Source organism: Elgaria multicarinata, chromosome 3 (genome assembly GCF_023053635.1).
Source record: "Elgaria multicarinata webbii isolate HBS135686 ecotype San Diego chromosome 3, rElgMul1.1.pri, whole genome shotgun sequence".
Taxonomy (NCBI): Eukaryota; Metazoa; Chordata; class Lepidosauria; order Squamata; family Anguidae; genus Elgaria; species Elgaria multicarinata.
Window position 1 is genome coordinate 138222732 of NC_086173.1, and position 26359 is coordinate 138249090.

The following is a 26359-nucleotide window of genomic DNA, read 5'->3' on the forward strand; positions in this document are numbered from 1 at the left end:
ATAGTAAAAGGACATCAGTGTTGGACTATAGTAGACCATGATATTCTTGGTGATGTGTTACATGCAGATAGTGAAGAAAACTCCCCCCAATATATTACCTGAACGGATAGGCAAAGGCTATGTCAATGCTGAGGTTGCTCTGTGTCTTGTTTGCACAGTCCACGCTGAGCCGTAGTCCTCCAGAATAGCCACCACATGTTGCAAATGCAAAGATTGCAAAAAGCTGTGAAAAGACAATCATAATTTTAGTTTACCCATCAATGTAATTACAGCATGTGCAAATATTCATGAAGTAGCAGTTATGATAGTACAATTACTGACTAATTGAAGACAGCAGGTTCTTAATTTTCTTATTGACTTTGGGCCTAAACTAGAGTTAAGTCAGAAGTCAGTGATTTGTCTTGCCAGAGTAAAAGTAATTCTGAATAGCAAATGAAGAATAATGTTGAAGCTGAGTTATTGTAAGAAAGCATCATCATCATTATTATATATATAGCCCATCTCATCCTGAAAGGTTTGCTGGTAGTTGGCAAAAGCTCTTTTATGTATTTTGTCCTTATTTTATGCATTTTGTACTTGTTGTCGTTCCCTGCCTCGATCGTGATGGAGAGGCAGCTAAGAAATAAAATTATTATTATTATTATTATTATTATTATTATTATTATTATTAAAATAATCTCACAGAAAACCAATACAATTTCTTGAAATGAAAGGATTAGTGGATTTTCCAATTCTTTCCTAGCTTCCACCTTTGCTTCATGGCTGCCTGTATGGTTTATCTTATTAACCATAATTACTTCTTCACACAGCACATAGTTAAACTATGGGACTCACTACCACAATATGTAATGACGGCCAACAACATGGATGGCTTTAAAAGTGCTAAGACAAATTCTTGGAGGATAAGGCTATGAATGACAACTAGTCATTATAGCTAGATATTACCTCCAGCAGGAGAGACCTCTGGATACCAATGGCTTGGGAACATGTCCTGCTTATGGGCTTCCCATAGGCTTCTAGGTGGCCACTGTGGGAACAGAATGCTGGACTAGTTCAGTTTTCGGTCTGATTCAGCACAGCTTGTCTTATGTGAACCATCATTAATCCTTGCTTCTTAGGATACACAGACTCTTTGTGCTATTTGCATTGATTTCTTTAACATCATGATCCATATTTAGGAAATCTTCTCACAAAACATCAGACACCATTGATTTTTATGTTCCTGATCGGGAGCTATGCTTTAACAAAATGTCTCATGCTGTGAGCACAGCCAGTTAAAACTGTATCACACAAGTAGGAAGTGTTATTTTGGATTATTAGATATTAATGCAATATTTAAAAAAAATCAATGCAAAATGACAGAGTGACGTTCAAAAGCATTAGTGAAATAGATTAGTGAAATAGCCACATTGGGTGATGATTGCTGATGGCAAATCAATGGACAATTGTATCATGACGTTATTCCTGCAGTCAGTCTGAGTCTTCTCCATGTTTATCATTGTCATGTATTTATTTATTTAATTTTAAAGCTTATGATCTGCTTTTCCAATGCATACTAAGTAGAGGTCATTAGATTGTAAGCCTATGCGGCAGGGTCTTGCTATTTACTGTTTTACTCTGTACAGCACCATGTACACTGATGGTGCTATATAAATAAATAATAATAATATTGCATCCAGTTCTGGGCTCCACAATTCAAGAAGGATGCAGACAAGCTGGAGCGTGTTCAGAGGAGGGCAACCAGGATGATCAGGGGTCTGAAACAAAGCCCTATGAAGAGAGACTGAAAGAATTGGGCATGTTTAGCCTGGAGAAGAGAAGACTGAGGGGAGACATGATAACACTCTTCAAATACTTAAAAGGTTGTCACACAGAGGAGGGCCAGGATCTCTTCTCGATCCTCCCAGAGTGCAGGACACGGAATAACGGGCTCAAGTTAAAGGAAGCCAGATTCCAGCTGGACATCAGGAAAAACTTCCTGACTGTTAGAGCAGTACGACAATGGAATCAGTTGCCTGGTGAGGTTGTGGCCTCTCCCACACTAGAGGCCTTCAAGAGGCAGCTGGACAACCATCTGTCAGGGATGCTTTAGGGTGGATTCCTGCATTGAGCAGGGGGTTGGACTTGATGGCCTTGTAGGCCCCTTCCTACTCTGCTATTCTATGATTCCAGCAGCTGAAAGAGAATTGGATCAACATTTTCCCTCTTCTATGAACTCATTGTGCCAGTCACATTGGAGAGCCACTGTATCTCAGCCTCAGTTTTTATTTGCAAAATGGAAATAATTATGGTTAATCTCATAGGGGTGTTCTGAAGATGCACACAACAAAGAGCGTAAAGCAAACCTTTAAAAAGAAGCTGGATTCAATTATACAATTTTATATTGTTCTATTTTAAAACAATTCTATGATGCCTAGAGCACTTGTTTTATAGGCATCTTACAAATACAAATTACCAGTTGCAATGGATTCTTCAAAAGTATGGCTAATAAGGAGTTGCCTACTATTGTGCTACTATCCTCATATTAACAAATGGTGTTGTGTAGCTTACGCGAGCCCTGTTTATGTGTTCAGGTGAACACGTGTGGGCTTGACCCCACCCCTCCCCAGCATCCTGGCATGGGCCAGCTCCACTTCTAAGTTTCACATGTTTAGCAGTCCTCCCTTCCCACTTGGAGTCCACATGCATTTACCTGAATGCATGAATAAGGCTATGCTAGTCTCTTAAACTATTCAAGAAGCCTTTCCCAACCTGGTTCCCTCTGGTTGTTTTGGACTTCAACTCCAGCCAGCCCCAGCCAGCGTGGCTAATGGCCTGGAATTCTGGGAGTTGTGGTTCAAAACATCAGCTTGAAGAAGGCTGTGGTAGAGTGAATGTTGACCCCATAACACTTTGAAATGATTCTGCTGAAAATACATAAAGAAATGCTCTCTCTCTCTCTCTCTCTCTCTCTCTCTCTCTCTCTCTGTGTGTGTGTGTGTGTGTGTGTGTGTGTGTGTGTGATCAATAGAGCTGTTTAGTCATACCCAATTCACAAGGTGGCCTTAGACAGGTCATTATCCTTGTCTTCTTTCCCCATCAGCAATACTGATCTACCTTACATGGTAGCTGCAATAATTATGACACAATGTATATGAAGCCCAACATCACTGCCATGCTCTCCTTTCCCTTTACTTATCCAGCCATGCAGAGATCAGCACCCTTCTCCAATGCTACTGATCCTATACTTGTCATATGCTATAGTAAAAACAACAACAACAACAACAACAACCTTGCAACAGTTATGCTTGGCAAGCAAGTCACATTTTCCATTTCTCTACAATTGAAACTGATTGCTACTGTTCTCCTGCCATGGGCTAAAGCATGGTGTCCTTTAGATGTGTTGGACCTTTGCCTCTTGTATAATGGGCAAACCACTCTTCACATGGAATTGCCTTAAACGAATAAACTAGAGAACGACACTGGACTCCCCCATGATGGATGATTTCTGTTACCAGTCTTTTTTAAACTTTTGTAAACTGCCCAAAGAGTTTTGTCTATGGGATGATCTAAAAATACAATACTACTACTACTACTACTACTACTACTACTACTACTACTACTAAATAATAGTGCTGTTGTTGTTGCTGTTGTTGCCATTTTCTGGTGGATTCCACACCCACATTTGGGAATAAGATGTCATGGTAGACACCTATGCTATTGGCTGAAGGGCACCTAAATATAATTCGTATGTTTATAGTATGCTAAGGGATAAATGCAATGTTATTTTTGGCAGCTTATCTGAACTGGCTCTCTAGTTCTCAGATATGCTGAACAATAGCAAGACATAATGTTAATGAAACAATTTGTTCAAGGCCAGGTAGGTCCAACTGACAGGCTAAAATGCTGGCAGGTAAAATGGGAGAGGAGACTCAGTGTGTTTTGTCATTATATATTTACACTAGAGCTGTAATTGTTGCTACTCTGCCATGAACAATAGACCACTCATGAGTAAATGAGGCACAATTATTTCCTCTAATAAAACTGTAGGAGCTGTTCTTCCCTTGGAATTAATTGACTTGTACAGCGAGCGGCAGTTGAAAATTGGTATTAATCAAGCAGCTACAAATTGTGAGCCAAAGTCAGAAAACAATATATTTTGGGAGACTGGGAAATGCATGGTAGCAGAGACATTTTTTGTTTGCCTAATTAAATTCCCATGGCTTTACTAAACTGCAAATGCACAGAACCTCTTACATCTCTGATTTAGGCTTTTACTGGCTATACTTAAAAACATTGTTGTGGCAAGTGGGCTATCACTATGTATATTTCAGAGCAATAACAAACATCCTTTAAGTCAGGGATAGGCCTCTAGATGATTCTGGGAATACTGACTGGAGATGGGACAGTTTATGTTGTGTGGCAATTGCTGCAAAGGTCTTGCATCAGGGCAACCTCTGGGACCTTTGGCTGCAGAGTAAGTTTGAGAAATGTTGCGGAAATGGAAAGCTGTGATGTTTTGGAGTTGAGCTGCATTGTTATCTAACTAACACATGCTTTTCTTGCCAGAGGATATAATCTGGTGGATAGTCATACTACTACACAAGTTGGAGAATGTTATATAAACCTGGGTTTTATTAGAAATTTTAACTGTTGCTGCCTTTAGAAAAAATGCAATAAAACACTCACAAAACAATTTTATTAGAGATCTGTGGCCTTTAGAATCTAAAAACTGTTGCAGATATAGATCCATTTTGTTGTATCTTGGTCATTTAATTGCTACCCATAAACACATGTGTGCGCACTGACTGGCAAAATACCTTGTCCTTCCCATGCACTGCAATATTTTTTCAGAATTGTTAACACAACACCATAGTTAAAGTCTTAATCTTTCTGAAGTTTCAGTACACACAAACATCATTAGGTTGGGATTGGCAAATATTCTCTGCCACGGGATGCCTCCCACCCCATCCCAGGCACTGACAAAAAGACAGTGCAGGCATTATTGCTGCCTACGTAGCGTTGGGATCAGGGAGTGAAGGAACACAGGAGGCTGCCTTGTAGAGTCAAACCATTGGTCTATCTAGCCCAGAATAGTCTACACTGACTAGCAGCAGTTCTCCAGGGGCTCAGGCAGGAGTCTCTTCCAGCCATGTATGGAGCTGCCAAGGACTGGATGCATGCAAAGCAACTTAAGCTACAACCTTTCCCTGAATCTTTTTAGCATAGCATCTGGCTTTCAGCAATCACAGCACGAAGAGGTGAATTATGACATCCAACGCTTAGGGAGAAGCTTTCAGAAGCTGACACACTTACGGACATGGTCTTAACAGCATACACATTGAAATTATTATGAGCGGATAGGACACGACAACTCAACATTCTGCAAGGGAGTGAGCATAACTACCGTAAGCTACCTTGCACCATGTAATTAAGAAACCAAGGGCAATTAATAGGCTGATCCTCTGCAGGGTTAGGCACTCCAAAATTCAAGAGCCCATCGAAATCAATGGGCATTCAGTTCTCTAGCTCTTTACTCCTAATGTATCTTGAGCCTCAGCTTAGGTGCTTCTCATTCTGCATCGGATGAGATATACATTTCTCTGGAAATGATGAAGTACTTAAAGTAATGCATGATTTTTGACACTTGGGCCAGATCTACACTATTGCTTTAAAGCGCTTTATAACAGTTTTATAGCGCTTTAAAGCAGTTAAAGCGCTTTATAACTGTTATAAAGCGCTTTAAAGCAGTAGTGTAGATCCGGCCTTGGACTATATGGTGTGGTTGAATGCATTGCATCATAAAAGGACAGCAATAGAGAATAGGCTGCAGGTCTCCTTGTTGTAATAGGATTCCAAAGCAAGCTATTGTGGCCCTCTCAAACCCTTCAATATTTCACAGATGAAAATAGGGACACACTTGTTTAGAGATGTAAAATTTCCAGAAATGATGAAGCCATGGGGGGAAACACATTTTGGGGAGGAGGTTTCGGGGGAAAATGGAATTTTTTGGAAAAATTGAAATAATGCAATATTAGCAATTTACAGATTGAAAGTCACTTTGTTACTTTAGGAACATAAAATGTAATTATGTCCAAGTTGGTTTGACATAAAATTATTACATTTGGTATATTAAAAGTACAGTGTATTCAAACAATTGTTACAAACTGAATTTACTTTTTTAATTCCCCCCCCCCCTTTTTGGTAACAAATGGAGCTACAAGCTCCTGAATTGTAAGGAACATCTTTGGTTTTGCCAGTTTATGAGGAGCAGGCAAAAAACAATTTAAAACAACAACAGAGGAAACCATCAACATTAGTATCAAAGAAAATTATTTATGTCTCTGCTAGTCCTCCACAGTGTCAAGCAGACACAAAGCACCCATTCCCATTAAAAGAACTGAGAAAAAAAGAGGAGACACCAAGATTCAATGAATATGCATGAAATTTAATCAGATTAATTTTCGGAGCTATAGCTATCACTATCAGTTTCAGTCTCTGCTTCAATGGCAGTGCCCCCTAGAGGCAGAAATGTGTCTTGCTCTTGCATTTGAGAGTTGTAGTCTTAATTTGCAACCTAGGACTTGCTTGTCCTCGGTGCACAGAAATTGTAATAATCCATTACTGTACATAGTTTTTAGAAATCATTTGGAGAAGTAAATATCTGAACACCTTGTCTTAAACATTTTATTCATCATGCTAAAGTAAAATATCCCATAATCCATTTTTCTTCATTTTTTTCAGAAAAAAAAAAAACCCAAAAAAGCTTCAGAAAACCCCTGGAAAAAACAGGGTTTTTTCCCCAGATTTTTCCGGGTTTTTTCCAGGCCTTCACATCTCTGCACTTGTTGCTACAACTCTGTTCCCAAACTGAAATTCATTGTTTGAACTCCCCTATTATGATGGTTTCCAAAAGCACCACATTATCTGTTCGATGCTGCATTCATCTTCTTTGCAATAACCTGTGCATCACTCATTTGAAATCCAAGAAGTTGTTTGTTATTTTGTTTAAAGATATATTAAGTAGACATAGTTTCCTGACAATGTGGTACCACAGTTCAAAATAACAAACAACTCAGCAGCTGCAGTTATGTCCTCCCTCCTCTGCTCTTTTTCTTTCTCCTGGAACTGCTATAGTTGCACTTCACTTTTGTGAACCGCCCAGAGAACTTCAGCTATTGGGCGGTATAAAAATGTAATAAATAAATAAATAAATAAATAAATAAATAAATTAAATAAACAACACCCATTTGTTCCTTTTAAGATGTGTGCAACACCACATAGAGAATTAATTAGGCGCTGTCTGTATGCTAAAGATACTCAGCTCTGTATGTCCTATTCCTAATGGCTCCCTGGCTGCCATGTTGCTCCTGACAGCCTCAAAAGAGATGCCAAATATAAAATAGGTAGATTCAGTGACTTTGAACGATACATGTATGTTCAGATGTAAGGGCCTATTTGAAGTTTAAAATTATGTGAACAAGGCCCTCTCTCTGCTGCCCCTTCAGGCCCTGTGGTGGCAGTGAGGGTGACAATGATATGTGTGTCCCATCACGAATTTATAGACCACAGCAACTTTTGACATGGCTCATAAGTTAGGCTTGCCTGTTGTGGTGACTTTGAACACCACAGCTTTCATCCAAGGAGATTGAAAAGGGTCTGACAATACCTTGGAAGCCAGAGAATTGGAAGCCAGCACAAGGCAGCAACAGAGCCACACACATACATACACGCACGTCACTAGAGCAGCTCAGACAAAAATAGGGTAAAAGCTAAGAGGTCTTTGGGGGCGGGGGGGGGGGGGAAAGGGCTAAAAGCCTCTTGAGCCGGGTGGGACTGAAGTGGGGGAAGAGTAAATGAAGCAGGATGAAGAGTGGCAGTGGGATGTGAATGAAAAAGTAAAAGCCATTCGCTACATCCCCCACAATAGTATCCTACATTATGTGAATAAGGAAACAATTAACTATTGTGAAAAATACATAAAAGCGGAGAATATTGAAATGACGTCTGTCCAAACCACTCCTTTCAAATGCCCTGCTGTGGTTCATTTTTAAAGGACCCTTCTGTTCGTTTGATTAAGGACACCATAGAGTGGGTGTGCCTTAGAAAAATATGGCTTCATCAGGGGCAACAATGGACTATAACCTGAGGGTTTAAGAAGCCTGGAGAAAATACATTAGAGAGAGAATAGGATTTTATATTCTCTACGGCTGCATGGCCCATACAACAACAGTTGTGATTCAATAACTTAACAACAAAAAAGTAATAGAAAATATTTGCTCCGTTTAATTCGAGCCTTTTGTTGACTTTGAAGGCATTACATGGAATGTAGCTTGGCATCAACACCATGCTCCTCAAAAGGTTTCAATTTATACGACAAGAGAGGCTGCAAAACGTTAGACCCCTGCATGGAATCATATTCTACCTGCCTCCAGCTGACATCAAAAGAGCTTCAGGAGAGTAAGTCAATGGAGCACTTATGTAGTGCGATAAAATTACTGGCTTTTACCATTTGCCACAGCAGGTCAAGATTCAATCTAATTCACACCATGTCGTATCTTGATGAAGTTATGGTTATTATTTTTTTTAGTTATTTTTTACAAAAGTGTAAAAGAAAGGCAACTCAACTCTTATGAGTTTAGTAATGAGCTGTTTCTGAGACACTGAAACAGACATACAATAGACCAAATATTAAATGAAGATTTGATTTCTGAGCGTTGATCACCAATCAACCACTAAGGAGTTAGTTTCTTTTCAAAAATGAGTAATTTTACTCATGAAAAGTCCCACAAAATAAGATACGTTGGTTTCTTGAGGCCACAAGAAAGAATTCCTATCCAGATTAAGGGATCATCTAGGGGGCTTCTACACGCCGTACTGAGGGCGCTTCCATGCGCCCCCAGTGCGGCCCCAAAGCGATCGTGTCACTTGCCTGGAGAAGAGACGAGGAAGAGGCGTCCTTGCCGCCGCCGCCGCCACCCACCTACCTCCGACCCGGCCGGGTCAGAGAGCTCGGCGGAAGAAAGCGGGGTGGAGAGCGGAAGAAGCTCTCCACCCCGCCTTCTTCCGCCGAGCTCTCCGTCCCAGCCGGTCATGCACTAGTTATTTCTCAGTTGGACTACTGCAACCTTCTTCTCTCTGGCCTTCCTTCTTCTCACATCAGTCTGTTGGTTTCCGTTCACCACTCTGCTGCTAAGATCATCTTCTTGGCTCGCCGCTCTGACCATGTTACTCCACTTCTGAAATCTCTTCATTGGCTTCCAATTCACTTCAGAATCCAATATAAACTTCTCCTGTTGACCTACAAAGCTTTTCACGGTCTAGCTCCTTCCTATCTCTCCTCTCTCATCTCACACTATTGCCCCGCTCGTGCTCTTCACTCCTCTGATGCCATGTCTCTCACCTGCCCAAGGGTCTCTACTTCCCTTGCTCGGCTTCGTCCATTTTCTTCGGCTGCCCCTTATGCCTGGAACGCTCTTCCAGAACATTTGAGAACTACAAGTTCAATCGCAGCTTTTAAAGCTCAGCTAAAAACTTTTCTTTTTCCTAAAGCTTTTAAAACTTGATTTTGTTCTGACTTTTATACTGTCTGTTTGGTGCATTCTCTTCCCCTCCTTATTGTTTTATTATGGTTTTATTAGAATGTAAGCCTATGCGGCAGGGTCTCGCTATTTACTGTTTTACTCTGTACAGCACCATGTACATTGATGGTGCTATATAAATAATAATAATAATAATAATAATAATAATAATAATAATAATAATAAGGTGGGTGGCGGCGGCGGCAAGGACGCCTCTTTCTCGTCTCTTCTCCAGGCAACTTACATGATCGCTTTGGGGCCGCACTGGGGGTGCATTGAAGCGCCCTCAGTACGGCGTGTAGAAGCCCCCCTACACCAAGCCAGATATTCCACTATGAAAACAGTATATAAAAGGCAGGAGCCACACTACTGCTTTATAGTGGTACTGAAGTGCACTGGCAACTGTTGGGGCCCATTGACACATCTACACCAAGCAGAATATAACACTGAAAGTGGTATGAAAGTGGTATATCGTATGTGTCAATGGGCCCCAACAGTTGTCAGTGCACTTCAATACTGCTGTGTAAAGCAATAGTGTGGCTCCTGTCTTTTATGTACCGCTTTCATAGCGGAATACCATGCTTGGTGTAGATGAGCCCTAAGACACACCAAGTTTTAGTGAATCAGCCATTCATTTTCTTTAATGAAGATCGACAATAAAAAAAATGCACCACAAAAGTTCAGTTTGTACCATCACTTCGTTAAGAAGTTGGAGCTGACCAGAAAATTTTGACCAGCACAGTATCAAGAGAGGCATCAGTGGTGCATGTTTTGCACATAGAATATTTGAGATTCAAATGCCAGCATTTCTATTTAAAATATTTCAGGCAACCACATATTGGCAAGTATCAAGCAAAGCTTCACTGCACTGTTGTCAGACAATGTACTCAGTGTTACAATCCAGGGAGTCTAATTGCAGGCGCTGAACATTGAACTTCACCCAATGCAATACATGCTTGTAGTTGAGTTATGGGCCATGAACAGTGTTCTGAGAAGGCATTTTTTAAAAAATGAGGAAAGAATGCAAATGGGACACAGCTTGGTTGCTGGATAATTAATCTCTCTCCCTTAATGATTTGTATTTTAAAGTCTAATTCTTATGGGGACATTTTGCATATGAGGATTGGCTTCTGGAATCTTAGGAAAGCACTTGGACCTTTTATACAGCACCTAGCACTGGGGAAACATACAAGTTAATTTGCAGCATAAGCATTTTAGATTGTAAGCTCCTTGGGGCAAGTACCTGTTCTCTTGTACTATGTTAAGAAAACACCATGCACATGGATGGCACTATATAAATTAATCAGCAAGCAAGCAAGAAGGCATCAGCTTGGAGGGCATCAGCCTCAGCTATGGTAAATGAAGCGTAGGACTCTTTCTGATGTTCCCATAGCAGGGTGTGATATGCAGCAACACATGTTGTTCTTGCACCGCTCCATTGAAGTCATAAATAGTAAACCACATGGAAAGACTGTGTTGTAATGGTTCGAGTCTTGGGATGGGGTTTGGGAGAACCTGATTCTAGCCCCACTGTGCCATGAATCTGAGTAGGTGATTTGGGGCAAGTCATTGACCCTCAGCCTAACCTACCTCTCAGGGTTGTTTCGAGGATAAAATGGAAAGGAGGAAGACCATGTATGCCACTTCTGGTCCTTTGGAAGAGGAAATATAAGTGGGATAGAAATGTAATAATGAATCAGTAAAATAAAAATGGCAGACAGCATTACCCGTATCTTTCAGGAGCTGGCGCAACAATGACATGGGAATGAGCTGTGCCATGGATTCTTCCTATGCCACCTATGGTATTACACAGGAAGGACACACATTGCAGGAGCTATCATACCATGAAAGTAACCCTTAGACTCGCTCCAAGCGCATCACATGGTAAAATTATTCCCACACTATACAACTTCAAAGTTCAGGGAGTAGGAAGGGCTCAGTGAAAGAGGAACTGGTTTGCGTGCAGAAGGTCCCAGGTTCAATCTCTGGCATCTCAGATAGAGCTGGGAGCATCCCCTGCCTGTAACCCTTGAGAGCAGCTGCCAGGCGGTGTCATCAATACTAAACTAGGTGGTCCAGTGGTATAACTTGGTATAAGGCGTCTTCCTAGACATGACCAACTGCTCCCCTGTATGAACAAAATAATGTACTGCACATAACAAAGGGGATGTTAGGGAGAATGTTTCTAGTCTCACTTTCTCCCTAGGATGGTAACTTTCTTTAAGACTGAATGCCGGCACATTCTGCCATGCACTCTACAGAGGTACAGTCCAAGAAAACTGTTATCACATGATCAGCTGTTTGTTTTGGGAGCCCAGGATCCCCTACCATTGCACCTGAAATGTATTCTAAGGGTGTTTCAAGATGGAGGACTCTTAGAATGACCAAGCTGAACACACTCTGCACTATTCTGTCTTTTTCTCCTTAATAGATTTTCTGCGGTAAGAAATAAGATGCAAGAAGTGGTGAGAAAACACAAGATGAAGGTGATAAAAGCCTTGTCTGGAAACACCCTAAGGCTGCAGGGCAACACTTCGATTCCATGGAGGTTAATCCATATAAATGAAGGCAATTTGTACAATTATATAACTCTCTGCACATTTTGTAGCTACCTTAAAGAAAAGCAAAAGATCTGGCAATCGTGTGTCTTCATTTCTGTTGCTTTCCATTAAAGAATTCTTCCAGTATCTCCTTTTTAAAAGCAGAGGCTTTAATTTAGTACTTCACATCTTAAGATGAAAAAAAAACACTTAATATGAATCTTAAATCGATGGATCGTGAATATTTTTAACAAGCTAACCATCATGTTCTAATAATTTTACTTGCATAATAGTTTAATTCCGCAGAGACAATTTCCCATCTTTTCCTTTGAAGAAAATCTTTATCTTAATCATCTCCCATTGATTATTCTAAAAGAATTATTCTCCCCACCACGCCCCACCCCTCAACACACCATTTAGCTTAACCACATAATGGAATACTGGGCCTCCTCCTTCATTATATTTTAATAGAAATGGAATAAAACCTAATTGTTTTCTAATTTAAAGGATTAAGATGCTTGACGGTTTTTTTATATGGCCAGAGGACAGCCCTCTGCATTGTCTTAGACTTCAGAACTGAACAATTTCTTCCCCCAAATATCTTTATGCCAAACTGAATTCCATAGGATGCCCTAAGGATGAGATAGAGGGCGGTCTCTCCATTCCCTGGGGAGCTTCCCTGCCTTCAAACCGCTTCCCCCTTCCTCCATGTAGTTTGTTGTTCTAGAACTGGTGGAATGGAGTCAGTCTCTCTCTCCCCATCTGGCACACTGCTATGGTAGGTATCACCGGGGTGGGGAATCTGCGGCCCTCCAACTCCCATAAATCCCTAATTATTGGCTGTGCCAACCAGGGCAGGATCTACACTACTTCTTATAATGGGTTATGACAACTGTTCAGGCCCAGGACACATTACATATACAGTATTCATACCATTTAAAAAGTATTATATCCTGCTTGGTGTAGATCGGCCTGCTATAAGAATGGCTGAAGAATGGCAGCAGCCCAATAACAAAGGCACAGCAACTGCATTATTTAGGCTGCAACAATCCCATGCACACTTACCTAGGAGTAAGTTCTATTGAATTCAATAAGAAGAGACGTGTATAAGTTTGCACTGCATGGCCCCAGTTGCAAAGTTTTGATGTTTTATTTATTTAATATATTTCGTGGCTGCCTTTCAGGGCAGAAGCCCTTCTAAGGTGGCTTACAGCAATAAAATACATGAAAACAGATTGATTTGTGCGATAGGGAGATGGTATCTTGTTTGATTTACTCTACCTGCTATTATTGATGTTGCTGCTGCCACAGAGCTCTCTGTAACTTTACCAAGTGCTGCAATAAAATAATCTACCCTTAAAAGAAGAAGAAGAAGAAGAAGAAGAAGAAGAAGAAGAAGAAGAAGAAGAAGAAGAAGAAGAAGAAGAGGTTGTTCAGCCTAACTTCACTTTGCTTTAAGACAGAAGTGGGCAACTAGTAGCCCTCCAGATGTTTCAGCCTACAATTTCCACCATTCCTAGCCAGTAAAGCCAATTGTGGGGAATATGGGAATTGTAGGCTGAAACATCTGGGGGAGGCACAAGTTGCCCACCCCTGCTTTAAGAGCACCAAGCAAGCTGGTATCCTAGAAACCTGTGGCCTAGTAGCCTCATTTCGAGATGGTGGCTTTAAAATAAAGTTCCATTTTTATTAATTTAAGGAAAGTACAACTTCAGTAATCCATATGGCCTGAGGAACATTAAAAAATGTTAAATAAACCAGATACTGAGAATTGCAAGGGTTGTGCCAATCTGGGACTCTGTGGAGGACAATCAAGGAATATGAATCATTTAGATAACTGAGCTTGAGATAATGGCAAAATGAGTTCAAGTCTATGGAGGAAACTCTTTATCCTCAAGATTGCTAACCATCAAAGCAGGATTAATAGTCAGGAGAGAATATTAATCCAGGATAGAAGGTTTGATACAGTTTATCCAACATGCACAGCTATAAAACAATCTGCCTCCTAGGCCTAGATCTTCAATGCAAACATATTTGGTTGCCTCCTATCTCAGAGGAAGAAAGTTAATGCTACAATTTCTCATTTGCATTTGTTGGCATAAATACCAGTGTTTGAACTCCCCATTAACATTCTCTGAAGCTGTAACAACCAGCACCAGAAGCTCTGAAATAGTTATCTGTGGAGTTCATCATAATGAAAAGGGAGAGGGATCCTCCAGCCCATTAGATCAACCGCCCCCAAAGAAGAAAGGCCTATCTGAAAAGCATTTGATGTGTCACTTCTTCTAGATCTTTGAGGCTCAGAGTCAACTCAAAGTTACTACCCCCAATGTTGACTGGCCACCAAGTGCTTCTAGGTTGTGGCACTCCATACGACAAGAAGAATGACTTCACTGAGCTGGGCATGTCTACATCTAATGGTGTAGAGGGAGGGAGGGGGGAGGATCACAGATTTACCTTCTTCCGCGATCCTCCCCCAGTGTCTTGACAGCCACACAACGCCCCGGAAGGAAAGTATTTATTTATTAAAGTATTTTTATGCCGCTCCTCATATCATCAGTAAAACAAGACAGTCCCTACCCTCAGGCTTACAATCTAGAAAGACACAACACATAAGGAAAAAGTGATGGGGAGGGAAGAGGAAAAAAATAATTCTTTTAGCAGGGATGGTGAAATCTGCTGTTCACTCTCATCTCTTTCAGGACAGATATGGCTGGAATGGCTACTGTTGGTGACCACTGAGGGAGGAGGCATGCTGGAGTTATAATCCAACAGCTCTAGAGACCTCCAGGTTGGGGAAGTCTGGCTTAGCTGCTTCATCACCCTCTTTATTTTTTGCCCTGCTTCATACTTGTGTTAATATTCATTAGCTCTTACTGTCCAGCATGAAATACACAGAACAGAAATTATGGGTAAAGTAGGACTTTATCAAGAAAACGTCATGATAATTCACCTTTGATGGAGTTGTTTTTTTTGTTACACAAAGAAATCAAATGGGGCAGTAATGTGTGTGTGTGTGTGGGGGAACGCTTCTAGAATTGCAAGTGATGACTGTAAACTATAGTTATTATTACAGTGAAGGCTTCCATCTAACTTTTATATGTATTCTAAATTGCCCATTGACAACCTTCAATTATACTTAATCCAAGATGATTTTGAATTAATGAGGCTACTAACTTCATTATCATCATTCTAGACATTGTGTCAGTGAACATTACAGTCTATTTTAATAACTCCCTATTAGCTTTATGCAGGAGCTGCTCTTGAGAACTTGATGCAATGTTTTGTTACCCTTGCTTTCTTCTTTATTATTTTTCATTGGAGTGGAAGACAAATTTCTACCATCATTTCTACCATCTGGGCATGCATGTGCAGCATTAGTATCTTTACACTGAGCTTCATAATATCTTTTCTTTTCTTTTCTGTGTGCTCTTTTTCAATACTATCTCACAATTGGGTTGGCCTGGGCAGACCTTTGGACAAATGGAGTGTCAGTACTGTAGAGGATTTTAAGAAGCCAATCCTCAGCTTGATTCAAAAAGCTTTTTTGTTTTTCCAAGCATTCTCCAAATCTTTCTCAGCCTTTTCAAGAAACTAAAACACGGTGCTGCTAAATTCCATTCATTTGAATTAGGAGGAGTAGGAAACTACAATTCCCATGAACTCTGGCGGGAAATAAAAATTACACATTGCCAAAAAAGGAAGCGCATCACGAAAAACACACACACATTTGCATACGATTTGCATATACTAATTATATGTATAGATGCAAATTTACAGGTGAAGACCTTTTTTATTTTCTCAGCATTTTAACAGTCTAGCAACTTAATTTTAACTTTGCTGTTTTAAATTTGTATTTTAAATCTGTATTAATTTCTGCATTGCTGCTTGCTTTTATCCTGGCTGTGTTTTTGTGTTGCATTTTATATTATGCTTTTATACTGTTTGTTTTATATTTTGAATGTTTTTTATGGTTTTAATTTTTGTGAACTGCTTTGGCTATTGGGCGGTATAAAAATGCAATAAATAAATAAATACAAAGACTTACTACAATTTGAATAGGAATACCACAGATCACAGCATAGTGGGGAAGGCTGTGACAAGGGGATCTGTAAACTTTATAGCACGCTCAGGACTGGGCACTCCTGCAGGTTGATTTCGTGTTGCTGTAAACAAACAGGATGTCCCCTATCCTTTCCCCAGCAATCCTGTGTTATTTTAACACAGATAAAATGCAGTATTTATTTATTGCGGGTTTTTATTCTACCACTAGATGGTGCAGTTTTACTGCAGCCTATTCTTTTCAATGACATTCCCTTTTCAATTAAAAATCACATGGTCACTGTTTGTTGCTGTCTGATGGAGCCCATTTTGAATGCGAAAAGATCAAGTCTCGGGGCTTGTGGTATGAAAGCAAGTTTTTTCCCCCTAATGTAGAGAACCTCTAGGTGACATGTGTACCTGCCCATTGTGTTCTTCAGGTACTAACTGTTAATGGGTAACTTCAAGACTGCTACTACTCTCTTTGTCTGGAGGGAGTGTTACAGCATGGTCACAATGTACTTAAAGGGCACATTCGTGATTGGACCCACCTGCAGTGCCAATTGCATAAATGAATCACACAACGGATATAGAGCACAATGCTGACAACATCTGTCATTCATGCATCCAGATGGGAACTGGGCTGCAGGAGATCAAGCTAGTGCTAAAATGGTCTGCCCCAATACCCAGCTTTCCCCATCAGATGCTCTACAACAGTGGTGCAGAATGTAAATGTTTTGGTTCCAAAGTCCCTGGTTTGTACACCCACCCACACCCACACCCACACCCACCAGCCCACTATAAGAACATAAGAAGTACCATGCTGGATCAGACCAAGGGTCCATCTAGTCCAGCACTCTGTTCACACAGTGGCCAACCAGCTGTCGACCAGGAACTAACAAAGCAGGACATGGTGCAACAGCAGCCTCCCACCCATGTTCCCCAGCAACTGGTGTACACAGGCTTACTGCCTCTGATACTGGTGGAGAAATGCCTTACGGTAGAGAAATCAAGCAAACTCGGAAGGGAATGTGTGAAGACATCCTTGCTTGGAGAAGGCCCTGAAGGTTAAAAGTCTGCAAAGTTCTCAGGTCCAGTCACTAGCACCTACAGTTTAAAGAGATCAGAGGTAACAAGGCTGAGGAGAAAATCTTTGCCTGGGACTTGGGAGAACCCAACAGAGTAGTCAGCACTGAACTAGATGCACCACTGTCCTCATTCAGTATAAGGCAGCCTCATATGGTCAAGTTGAAATATTAAATATGGGGGTGAAGAAACAAAGAACATTTTCTTCCTGTTTATTTATTTAATTGTATTTATAGCCTGTCCTTTATAATAATAATAATAATACCAGGATGGGTAACAACAATGTTAAAACCAATAAAACAACAATGCAATATAATAAGCAAACATATAATAAAACCAATAAAACAGTCAGAAGCAAGATTAATGGCATTCATAAATGCCCAGCTAAACAGATGGGTCTTACTTTGCTCAGTACTGAAATGTCAATAATGTTGGTGCCAGGCCTACCTCTTGGGCGAGGGTATTCCAAAGTCAGCGGGCAGGATCTACACTACTGCTTTAAAACAGTTTATAACAGTATTGCCAACTGTTGATGCCAAGGACACACTCCATATAGTGTTTTCAAGCTGTTTTCAAAGTGCTATATCCTACTTGGTGTAATCTGGCCAAGGTGCCACCATGGGGAAGGCTCTATATTATGTCACCACTAGTTCTCTTAATGGTGGGATGAGATGGGCCTCCCATCCTGCCTGATCTAATGAGTGCTCTTCAAATTATTCCAATGAATTAATTCTTAGTCAAGGCTCTTGGAATTATTCTCATAGGAAAATATATATGGGAAATGTTGTTGGTGAAAAAAAAATCCACACAAATTCCTCTGGAAAATTTATGAACAGCAAGCTGTTGGAATGTAGTTCCTCCTCACAGATATCTCTTGAGAAGACGAGTTGATTTGCCTCCACAACCATCATTTGAAAAGCATTCCTGCAGAGGAAAATGCTATGCCAGAATTGGCTTGGAAACAGGGCTGTCTAGTGGTGATGTTCAATAGTAGAGAGGGGAGGGACAGAGGCTCTCAGAATAGCTCAGTGATAACAGGGCTCAGCGATCGATCCTGACATATTGCTATTCAGGACATAAATGATTCACTCCTTCTCTCTTCTTGCAACGAAAATAAATAGGATGGTATTCACAGGCTTGTAAAAGAGACAAGATACTGTCATGGAGCATAAAATTAGGAGGCAGAAAAACAGGGGGTGGGGAGATTATAAGAATTACAAAATTCTCCTGACAAAAAGTCTGCTATAGTTCCTCTGCTCACCTTATATATTGACTAAGGGGGTAGTCGCAGCAAAGGCAATGGCCTAGGCCAGGCTTCCCAACTTGGTGCCCTCCGGAGGCTAGCCACAGATGTCAATATCAATTATCAAAACTACCCCATCCCATCACCCCATGTTCCTTCTTGGGAGGTTTTCAATTAGACACACCGCAGATACAAAACGGTCATGTTCCTTATTGGGAGGTTTTCAATTATCCACACCACACACACAAAATGGTCGAATAATTTCGGAGATGCTAGAGGCTCTGATTGGGCACGTCTGTGCTCTGAAATTATTTGATGGGTTCAGAATTGGCCAATCTCTGCTCTGGAAGATCGAATGTTCTGTGGATGTCGGCAGTTACCAGATAATGTTGGGGAGGAGAGCACACCCCTACCCCTATGTGGTAATACTGTATATTATGTTGTTGTTGTTGTCATCAGTATGGTGTATATTATTATTATTAGTAGTAGTAGTACTAGTAGTTTATTTTATACTCTGCCTATATACAGAATACATAATACGTAATTCCCAGCCAGCATGGCCATTGGTTCAGGTTCAAATTCCTGCTCACTCTCTGGGTGACCTTCAGCCAGTAATAGCCTCTCAGCTTAACTTATTTTACAGGGTGAGATAAACTGGGGGAACTATATATGTCTCCCCAAAGTCCTGGTAGGAAGGTCGGGATAAATAAATGAATGAATGATATTGGATATAACTTAGTAGACACTTTACGAACATAGTGGAAACCAATGTACATATTAAGATTATATTCTTATGTTACTCCCAGGGCTCTCTATATTAAAAGGGAATTGTGTTATCTTACTGGGGCTTTGCTTCCTGCCTCTCTTGTGTGATTTTAGTGGGCTGCATTACACGGGTGGGGCTGACCACATGGTCTGTCACTGAAACCCTCCCCTCCTCTTGGTGCTCATATAAGTGAATGGGACAGTGCCCTCTAATGGGTACTTTGGAGTGCAACTTTGGTTGCACACATTATGAAATCCCACGATAGTTCAGAAGGATCAGGGTGGGTGGGGGGTTAGATCGGTGCAGGAGTCATCCAGGATGTTAACAACATCATCCAAAGGACCTGTAAGTTTCTGTGAGTGGCCAGTCACGATTGTACCACATACTGCTGGTGTAGAGTCGCTCTCAGAGTGTGGGAAGGAGAGGGGGCTAAAACAGCTCCACCCCTGTAAGAACCAGCGCTGACAAGAAATGGCTGCCCCACTTTCACAACATCTATTCACAGGCTACAAAAAGGCCTGTGTGTACATCTCATTTGTTTTTTTTGTCAGTTTTTTCTCTGGTGGGCTGGCAGCTGCTGATTTTTTTCTTGAATATATCCTGTCCAGAGGCATTCTGGGGGAAAAAATATGGAAGCCACCAGCTGTGTGAAGCTATGAGACAGCACCAGTAAGTTTCAGCACCCCTTGAAATTCCTGTCTCCCCCACCCAAAATGCAAAAGAGAAGAAACTAGAGCTGACGCTAGTTATTATTTTTCTAGGAGTATTGTGGAAAATACTTTTATTACGCAATCACCCTGCTTCACTGTCAGACTTTTATTGAGACCCAGATCACATCTTCCATTTGTAATCCTCCCACATTTCCCCACCATTTCTTCCACCTTTTCCCCACCTTTTTTCTTACAACAGAAAATTCATTAAGGAGGGAAAATACGGAATGGCTGCACAATGTCCTTTGGTTGGTATTGCTAGCAGCCATCCACCTGAAAGCACCCAGTCACGCGCCCCCTTCAGGTCACTCGAGGGTCTGCAGTTTGTGTTTCCTAAATTGAAATATAAACTAGAAATGTTCATGCTCTTTACTACCATGCAAAACCACTGCTTGCTTCCCAGACATCAGTTCACTGGTTCATGGGATGTACTTCAGGGTTTGATATCTAAAAAAAACACAATGGGCTTCTCACAGAAAATCAATTTCTGAACACTTACATCACAACCCTGCATTTGTTTATTCTAATATATCAGTTCAGTTGCCTTACTCCCAGAAATGTGTGTATAAGATTGAAGCTTTAGAATCTATCACAGGCTATAGCTAGAACCAACATGCGTGTAGTTGGCAGGGTAAAAAGGCACCACTGTGCAGGCTTGCTGTGAGAGACTAGCTGTGGTGCTGATAAAAGTGATTAAAATCTTTAATAACTCTCATCTGTGTCCAAAATGCTGTGTCCAAATCACTTTTATCTGCACCAGAGCTATTCTCTCAATCCGCGCCTATAGCTAGAACCACTACATTTAAACTTTGAGCAGGTAATTTGCAAAGGAGGCTATGAAATGAAATAAAAACCCGTATCTTTGCTCAGGCAAGGATTGTCCAAAGAAGAAAAGTTGAAGCATGTTAAAATAAAATAAAATAAAATAAACACACTGCATTTGTTAATTAGCTTACCAATGCCAGAATGCCTGTGCTAAAACCAACAGCTGTTTTGTGAATGGCTACTATTAATAATGTACTCTAACCTTACGCCTTACTCCTTCCCCACCTCCAACGATATATACATATATACCTGAACCTCAGGATAACACTTATTTTTTATTTATTTATTTTATTACATTTATATACCACCCCACAGCTGAAGCTCTCTGAGCGATTTACAACTTCATGCATGTGATGAATTGGGCTACAGTCCATAAAAGCTAACGCAATAATATTTTTTAAAGTTTTTAAGATGCAACAAGTCCTTTTTTTCTGCAAAAGACTCAAATGGCTATCTCCTTTGGAAACCCATTATATAGTACCTTCTGAGTGCTCAGACGACTTCTGTATCATCTCACAAAACCTTACAATAACCACTGTAGATAGATCGGTCTTATTATCCCGATATTGCAGATTAGGGGACTGACTAACTTTGAGAGACAGAGGTTTGATCCTTATCAGCCCCTCCGCCCTGTGCTTACGTTAGAGCAAGCAAGCAAGCGAGATAGATGAAGCTGGTAGTTACATCTTCAAAGTAACTTGGCTCTAACTATTGGAGTCAACCGATATGCAGGTGATGCGATGCACATGGCACAGCTCTCCAAGAAACAAAACAAATGACCACTAGTAGTACATCCAGCATACTCTTATTTGGGACCGAAGCTGGTGTTTTATACTGAAACATTTCACATTTTAAAATCTGTTTATATATGTATATGTTTGAAATCTTTTAAAGCTATTAAATTTTTTTTTTTAAAAAAAATTAAATCTATAAATATTTATACACTGGATCTGCTACTAGTGGTTATTTATTTTGTTCCTAAGCATTTGTAAAAATGTTCTACCCTGCTTTAGAAGACAAAATAGAAAAAGTTACCCATTTTTATAGATGGAGTACTCTAGTTACATTTCGTTTTCTCAGTATTTCTGTTTTTCTCTTAACCTAACTCAAGTGAAAGGTTAACTACTGAGTCCCACAGTAGTTAACTGTGTGACTAACACAGTAGTTAACTGTGTGTGGGGAGAGGGGTAGCACCCCTCTCCCCACACACCCAAATTCTATGTATGGTTCACACCATCATGGATGATAACCTCCATTTCATTTGCTTATGGAATCCACCTCTGCTGGCTTTGTTAATCAGGTTTTTAGCTTGTATGTTATAGGTTATATTTGAATGCCAGTGTGGTGTAGTGCCTAAGGTGTTGGACTGGGAGTCAGGAGATCCAGGTTCTAGTCCCCGCTCAGCCATGAAAAACCCACTGGGTGACTTTGGGCCAGTCACAGACTCCCAGCCCAACCTACCTCACAGGGTTGTTGTTGTGAGGATAACATGGAGAGGAGGAGGATTATGTATGCCTCAGCTATTGGGCGGTATAAAAATGTAATAAATAAATAAATAATAAATAAATAAATATGCCACCTGTATAATGAACAAGTAGCAACGGTAAGAACAAACCACGGAACAACGGACTGGTTTAAGATTGGGAAAGGAGTACGGCAGGGTTGTATACTCTCACCTTACCTATTCAACTTGTATGCAGAACACCATCATGCGACGTGCTGGGCTTGACAAATCCAAGGCTGGAGTTAAAATCGCAGGAAGAAACATTAACAATCTCAGATATGCAGATGACACCACTTTGATGGCTGAAAGCGAGGAGGAGCTGAGGAGCCTTATGACGAAGGTGAAAGAAAAAGTGCAAAAGCTGGGTTGCAGCTAAACCTCAAAAAACCAAGATTATGGCAACCAGCTTGATTGATAACTGGCAGTGACAGACTTTGTATTTCTGGGCGCAAAGATTACTGCAGACACTGACTGCAGCCAGGAAATCAGAAGACGTTTACTTCTTGGGAGGAGAGCAATGACAAATCTTGATAAAATAGTTAAGAGCGGAGACACCACACGGACAACAAAGGTCCGCATAGTTAAAGCAATGGTATTCCCCGTAGTAACCTATGGCTGCGAGAGCTGGACCATAAGGAAAGCTGAGCGAAGGAAGATAGATGCTTTTGAACTGTGGTGTTGGAGGAAAATTCTGAGAGTGCCTTGGACTGCAAGAAGATCAAACCAGTCCATACTCCAGGAAATAAAGCCAGACTGCTCACTTGAGGGAATGGTATTAAAGGCAAAACTGAAGTACTTTGGCCACATAATGAGAAGACAGGATACCCTGGAGAAGAGGCTGATGCTAGGGAAAGTGGAAGGCAAAAGGAAGAGGGGCCGACCAAGGGCAAGATGGATGGATGATATTCTGGAGGTGACAGACTTGACCTTGGGGGAGCTAGGGGTGGCGACAGCCGACAGAAAGCTCTGGTGTGGGCTGGTCCATGAAGTCACGAAGAGTCGGAAGCGACTGAATGAATAAACAACAAAACAAAAATAAATGTAATAAATAAATACATAAATAAAATAAATGCATTAAAACAATGGGGGGGGGAGACTTCCCTCTTTCCCCAGTTCTTTTACTATCTTGATGGTGAATGTAAAAAAGTGGATAAAAGATGTTAAGGGGCAGTGGTGCAGCTAAGGCTGGAGGGTGGGGGTTAAAGTCCATGGCCCCGCAACCCCCTCCACCAAATGACTATTCAGAAAGCAGCACTTGATGAAGGCATCAAGGCAGAAGAAGTAAATTCCATTTTATTCCTGTAGTCATGATGGTGCTATGATTTAAGTGAGCTTAAATGGAAAACTGCACATGTTCAGTCCACCATCACAGGTTGGCAAACATTCTACCATGTAAGGGATGTAGAAAGAACTGTAAAATATGGAATAGCAGTTGGGGCAAGAGAAATGTAAGTTGTGTGCTTCACAACTAAAGTAATACACAAGGCTGTTGAAAGACCATTATGGCCAGGGTCTAAAATTACCTAGCTGCACCACTGTTAAGGAGGAAGCATTTCCTACACTGGCTGGGTAATGCTGAGAGTTGAAAGACTCCCACCCCCCTTTCTAAACATGCATAGGGTTGTGAGCTTGACCTTAAAAGCAATTTTAACACTGGGATGTATGACACAACTGAGTCATAATCTTATATAGCAAAGCTGTAAGTGCTGCCATGCTACTATAGGTCCTTCCCGTGGTCAAACAGCTCCCAGGACATACTAAATCATAATTATAGAAGTGATTGTTTTGAGTTATGAATCCAGTTGCTTGCCCTAGGACAGAATGAACTGGCATGCATCAGAATCAAACTAACTTCGGATCATGCCAACTTACAGTGCAGTAGGCAGAACACAATAACAAAAACATCCTTAGGAAAGACACTTTTTCTTTCTTTAGGAAAGACATGAAAAGTGACACTCTGCTGCCTTTTAGCACTACGCACTAGGATGTCACACACTGGATGTTGAAGCAGCACAAAGGGTGTGAGCACAGTCTTTTATCACCTGAGCACAGAAGGGAAAGTTCATGCTGTCAAGGGTGGCGGTGGTGTGTGCGGAATGAAACCAGCTGTTACGGAATATTTCCCCCAACTCAGGAGCTGGTAGACATTATTGTACGATAATGACATCGTGAGCCATAACTGCATTGCCTGTGTGTGAACTGATGATCACAGACAGCACCATTCAAACTTTCTTAGACCAGCTTCCTATAATGCAGACAAAGCTCCTTTCCCATCAAGCTGCAGTGATGTAAACTGATAGCACTTTTTAATTAGGAAATGCTTTTACCCTAATCTCCCAACCCTTTTGGGCTAAATCACTCCAGCTAATGCGTTGCTGTGCCCATCTGTTGACAGCTGCTGGAGCTACCAAACTGCTTTCAAGTCATGTTTCTACATAATTAAGAATAATGGTTGTTATCGGGAATCATGCTCACTCAATAGCACCAATAATAACGAGCAAAGCTTCGATCAGCAAGACTGAGGCTGTTTGACAGACAAAATAATGTCTGTCCATACGAATTAATGTATGGGTTTCGCTACCATAGGATATGGTGATGGCAACTAGCTTAAATGGCCGGTTGCCAGAATTCATTGTAAAAAGGCTAGAATTGGGGTGGGGTAGGGGCACTGGAACATTTTGAATTAACTAATGGCATTATTTGCACTCAGCATGCATGCTTGAACTGTATGTATGTATAACCCATACATGTGCACACAAAAATCAGTTGTGGAGCTCAGCCCAGGACACTATCATACATACTGCAGTATGGTGACTTGAGCTGTGCATGCATATTCTTCCTTTATAATCACTCCTGCCACTCACCCATGTTCTGTCGAACTGGTGATAGAGAAATGTGACAGCAATAAGATTGCTCTTATTGCTATAATAAGATTATATTATATTGCTTATAATAAGATTGCTATTTCCACGTGCAGTGCAGGCACAGGGGACTCATCTACACCAAGCAGGATATTCCACTATGAAAGAAGTATGGAAGCAGTATATAAAAGGCTGGAGCCACACTACTGCTCTATAGCGGCATTGAAGTGCACTGACAACTGCTTTGTCAACACACCAAATACTGCTTTCATACCACTTTCATAGTGTTATATCCTGCTTGGCATAGATGTGTCATGGGCCCCAACAGTTGCCAGTGTACTTCAGTACCACTATAAAGCAGTAGCATAGATCCTGCAGTGCCATTCAATACCACTATAAAGCAGTCGTGTGGCTCCTGCCTTTTATATACCGCTTTCATAGTGGAATATCCATCTTGGTGTAGATGAGCCCAGGGTATAGTTGTGGGTATACTTGTGGATATAGTTATCCAACTATACCCACAAGTAGCTGCTGCAAGAGAAAACTGAAAGCGGTTACCATAAGTTCCATTCGTGGCAGACTCCACCAAGGTCTGACCGCTGACATGGTCCTGGCTCTGCCCTAGCTCCAACCAGATATCATAATGTTTTAAATCCAAAATTAGCAGCTCTATGTGTTGCATAAAGTATAGTTGCAACAATTCAAAGAGCATGGTGTGGAGTCAAGTGGAATGGTAATGAGGCAAGCCGTTCTCTGACTCTATGGTGTTATGTAGGGATGTGCTCTGCTTCTCCTCGAACCGGAGAAGCAGGAGCGGAGCGGGGGGCTTCACCTACCCTTAAGGCGGAGGCGAAGAGGATTGGGGGGCCGGCGGATCGAGGCCGAGAGGATCGCCTCAATCCGGAGCTTCGCCTGAAGGTAAGTGGGGGGGAGGGGGACTAATCTGGCGCTGCCGGCACCGCCATCCATGTGGCGGTGGTGGTGGCGGCAGCACCAGGTAAGGGAGCAGGGAGGAGGGACGCTTACCTTCTTCCGTCGCCGGCTTCAATTGAGGTCCCGGTTGAAGCTGGAAGTGAAGGCCGAGGCCTCTTTCGGATTCAACCGGGGCCTCAATTGAATCCCGCGACGGAGGAAGGTAAGGGGGCAGGGTGGGTGCGTGGTTTCTCTGCCGCTGCCGATATAGTGACGGCGGTGAAGCCGGATCTCGCTCCGCGGAGCGGAGC

The 26359-nt window shown here is 41.4% G+C and overlaps 1 protein-coding gene across 2 annotated transcripts in view; it reads right to left on the reverse strand.

Moving 5' to 3' along the window:
• SYNPR (synaptoporin) overlaps positions 1-26359 on the reverse strand; it is a 177424-nt gene that overhangs the window by 30683 nt on the left and 120382 nt on the right. For both annotated transcript variants that reach the window (XM_063122064.1, XM_063122065.1), the window contains one exon: positions 99-223. In XM_063122064.1, coding sequence (XP_062978134.1) covers positions 99-223 — 125 coding nt within the window. The remainder of the gene's footprint in view (positions 1-98; positions 224-26359) is intronic.